The following is a 3,489-nucleotide window of genomic DNA, read 5'->3' as shown; positions in this document are numbered from 1 at the left end:
AATTCAACCAAACTTTTAATTTTTTATTTTTTATTTTTCTAGGTATGCCGTTTTTCTTGGGCACGGCTCTGCTCGGGATCTCGAGGAGTAGGAACTTGTGCAAATCCAGTCTTTGAGGATTTGACCATACTTCCCTTATACTATTTTTTTCATTATTTTATAGGGATAGGATACTTTTTTTGCTCTCAACGACGCATCACATCCTTATTTTCTCATAGGTATTAATCGATCAGACCAAATTTAAACAAAATATTTATAAATACTCTCTTTGTCTAAACCCAGCCTGACCCAAAATATGAACTTCTCATCTTACCCAAACCTGGCCTTTATAAAATTAAAAGAATTTATGCACGCCTCAATATTCTCTATATTTACCTATATTAATTTTTTTTTCAAAACTTAAATAAAACAATACGTATTAAAAAAAGTTAACCATTAATAATATATATTATACTAATTAATGGTACATTCACCAAACTTCTTTGTCGATGGCCATTACCAATAAAAACCGGAAAACTTCGTTACTGTTTCGGAGTTTAGATTAGACGGACCCACTAAGCAGGAAGGGGACCGAAAAAAACCACGTACCAAGTGACAGCGCTTAGTAGGAGGAGGATGAATAATTTTGGTTTGGTAATGTCACCGCTCCTTAAAACATATGACAATATCCGGTGTACTACTAGCAAAACGACCGCAAACAAGGATAAAAAATTACAAACGGAGGCTACATAAAAAAGGTGTGCCTGTTTATCGGAAAACTCACATTGTTCCCATGACCATGAGGAAACCTTAAATAAAATCATGTAAGATCTCCCAAACAAGCCAAGTGTTAGGAGAATCAACGAAGAGTATAGATGACGTGGCAGGAGAAATGTTGTTAAAAACACCGCGGCCCAAAAGGTCAAAGTATTGTAAAACCAAAACAAGGAGGTTTCAAATGTCAAATAATCGTCTTTCGAAACTTCCTTTGCGGAGGGACTGGGTATGGGTGCAGTATTGATGTCGGTTTTATGCAAAAATGTGTGGGAATTGAGAGGCTGATCTTGACTTAAAGAGACTTGGTATTTCAGCGACGGACATGGGCTGTCATCAGGCGTCTTTGGCAGATTTAAAGAGGCTTCGTAAGTGGTTGTTATAATTAGTACGGTCACTACTAGAAATATGTTACGCATCTCATGTGGTATACCCTTGTTTCCTCGACGACGTGCTATGATTTTACATTCTTCCAAAAATGTCATTTTTTCTTTTAAAGATTTGATGCGGAATGAAGAGATGGAGGTATTTCGTAGCAAGGAAGAGGAACCACTCAAACCTCCAGCATTGCTTAGCATATCTATAATCCTATCCGCTTGCCTTTCATTCCATGGGTATTGTGATTGAATATCTAGTGCTGTCAGTCCCTCCAAATTTTTGGCATTGATTTGGTATCGATGCAAGTGTTTCAGTAATACTTCTACCACCTGTTAATTAGAATATTCTTATATAAATAACCCTTTATCATACTTACATACATATCAATAATTGACTTGATTAGGAAAATCAGCATATACGTACCCGAGGTCTGTTTCTGATAGCTGCAATGTGTAACACAGAGTTGCCATCAATGTCTGCCCAACTCAGTAGTTCTTTATCCCAACGTTGGGCAGACTCATGGTGGCTTCTCTTAAGCCACCCCACCAAGACTTGGAAAGTTTCAAACATGTCGCTTTTTACTGCAAGATGGAAAACCGTCTCGTTTCGAACAGTCACATCTTCAATGGCCTCGGGACAAACCTTAAGGAACTTGATCAAAAGATCATCATCTCCAGTTTGAACCACATGGTGCAGAGGAGTGAAACCCTCCCTCCCTTTGACACGAACAAGGCCTTTGTCAAACTTGAGGAGTTGAAGCACTGCTTGGGTTCTGTTATCTTGCAGAGCCAAGTGCATGGGGCTAAACCCGGCTTGGTTTAGCTTTCTTGCAAATGATGGCTTTAAGTTGATCATCTCCATCATAAAATCAACACGGCCAGCAGCGGCTGCTACATGCAATGGAGTATGGAAAAAAGGCACATCATCAATACGCTGGAAAACATATGGATCATTCTGAATTAACTCATACAAGAGGTCAATATCTCCTGTTTGTGCAGCCTCTATCATCCTCTCATCCATAGCTTTTTTTTTTTTTTGCTGGGGATAATAAAGTATGCAGTAAAATTTCAGATTATTGAAAACTGATGAAATTCGCAACAGAACACAAAGAAGAAAGAACCAGAAGACAACGTAGGAAAGGAAATAGAACTTGTATTTTGCAAAAGCACAGGTCTGCGATCTGACCACAATTTATACAAGATTTGAACAGTACTCTAGTTTGAGGAAACAATTTTCTTCGAAGTTCCAAGGAGATTTCCAAGTACCAAAGGCATAGAAAGAAGTTATCCGGTCCATATGAAATACAGGGCCGTAGCTAGGGGTGGCAGGTGCCTCATCCCCTATAATAGAATATTTTTCATTCAAAACTTTTAAAATTTTTAAAATTTTATCTTATTGAAAATGATAAAAATTAATTTAATCTTTTTAAAAATTATAAAAATATAAATTATTAAAATAATTAAATTATATTTTTATTATCACAAAAATTATAATTTAATTTTAATCCCTGAAAATTTTTTCCAGTTTCGCCTTTGATTTGATACATATGATATAAACCCACTAATTTGAGAAAATAAACTTCTTTAAAGGTTGAAGGGAATTTCCAACTACGAAATCTTCGAACAAGCAAAACGCAAGCTGAAGGAGTTGTGCTGTAAGGAGTGATGAAAGAATAATTTAACGCATTTTATAATTAAGTATATATTTTCGGGAAACACATGTATCTGATATGACCACAAGTTACACGTGATTTGAGCAGTACTCTTCTTCGAAGGTTCAAAGAAATTTCCAAGCAGCAAAGCCATAGAAAGAAGGCACCCAGTCCACACGAAATACACATTAAATAAAAAGGTTTATTTTATACGAGACATTTCCAACTTTGAAATCTTGGACCTAACAAAAAGTAAGCCGACGGAACGGTAAAAATTATTAAAAAAAAAAATCTTATTTATGGAGTAAAAGTAAAAAGGGTAAAGTTCGATTTAATTTAAAAGAATCAGAAAAAAATTGAATTTCTAGTTAATTGAATTGAGTTATTCGATTTTTTCGACTCAACTGGAATAAACAATTCGAGCTTCGAGTTACAGTCGAGTTGAATTTTACAATTCGAATAATTTGAATAATTCGAATGTCAGATCAGTGTAAATACCCCTTTGGTCCTTGCCAATTTTGAAAATGAACAATTTGATCTCTCTCTCTCAACAAAAATTACAAAAAAGAAATTTAAAATAAATTTTAAAAATTCATAATCATTTTTAAAATTTAAAATATTTATAAACAAATTCAAAATTTATATTTTTTTAAAAACTTATAAAAATTCTAATGAATATATAAAGAAAGTTAAAATTTAAAAAAAAT

The 3,489-nt window shown here is 34.4% G+C and overlaps 1 protein-coding gene across 1 annotated transcript; it reads right to left on the bottom strand.

Annotated features, from left to right (window-relative positions):
* Positions 1 to 367: 367 nt before the first annotated feature.
* On the bottom strand, positions 368 to 2,447 carry LOC107936447 (ankyrin repeat-containing protein BDA1). Its single transcript, XM_016869173.2, has 2 exons — positions 1,555 to 2,447; positions 368 to 1,460 (listed from the first exon to the last, which is right to left on the bottom strand). The coding sequence occupies exons 1-2, from the start codon at positions 2,149 to 2,151 to the stop codon at positions 555 to 557; spliced, it is 1,503 nt and encodes a 500-aa protein (XP_016724662.2). The 5' UTR covers positions 2,152 to 2,447; the 3' UTR covers positions 368 to 554.
* Positions 2,448 to 3,489: the final 1,042 nt, after the last annotated feature.

The sequence above is a fragment of the Gossypium hirsutum genome, chromosome D10, assembly GCF_007990345.1.
Source record: "Gossypium hirsutum isolate 1008001.06 chromosome D10, Gossypium_hirsutum_v2.1, whole genome shotgun sequence".
Lineage (NCBI taxonomy): Eukaryota > Viridiplantae > Streptophyta > Magnoliopsida > Malvales > Malvaceae > Gossypium > Gossypium hirsutum.
Note: the sequence above shows the minus strand (reverse complement) of the source record. Positions and strands in the feature narration are given on the sequence as shown.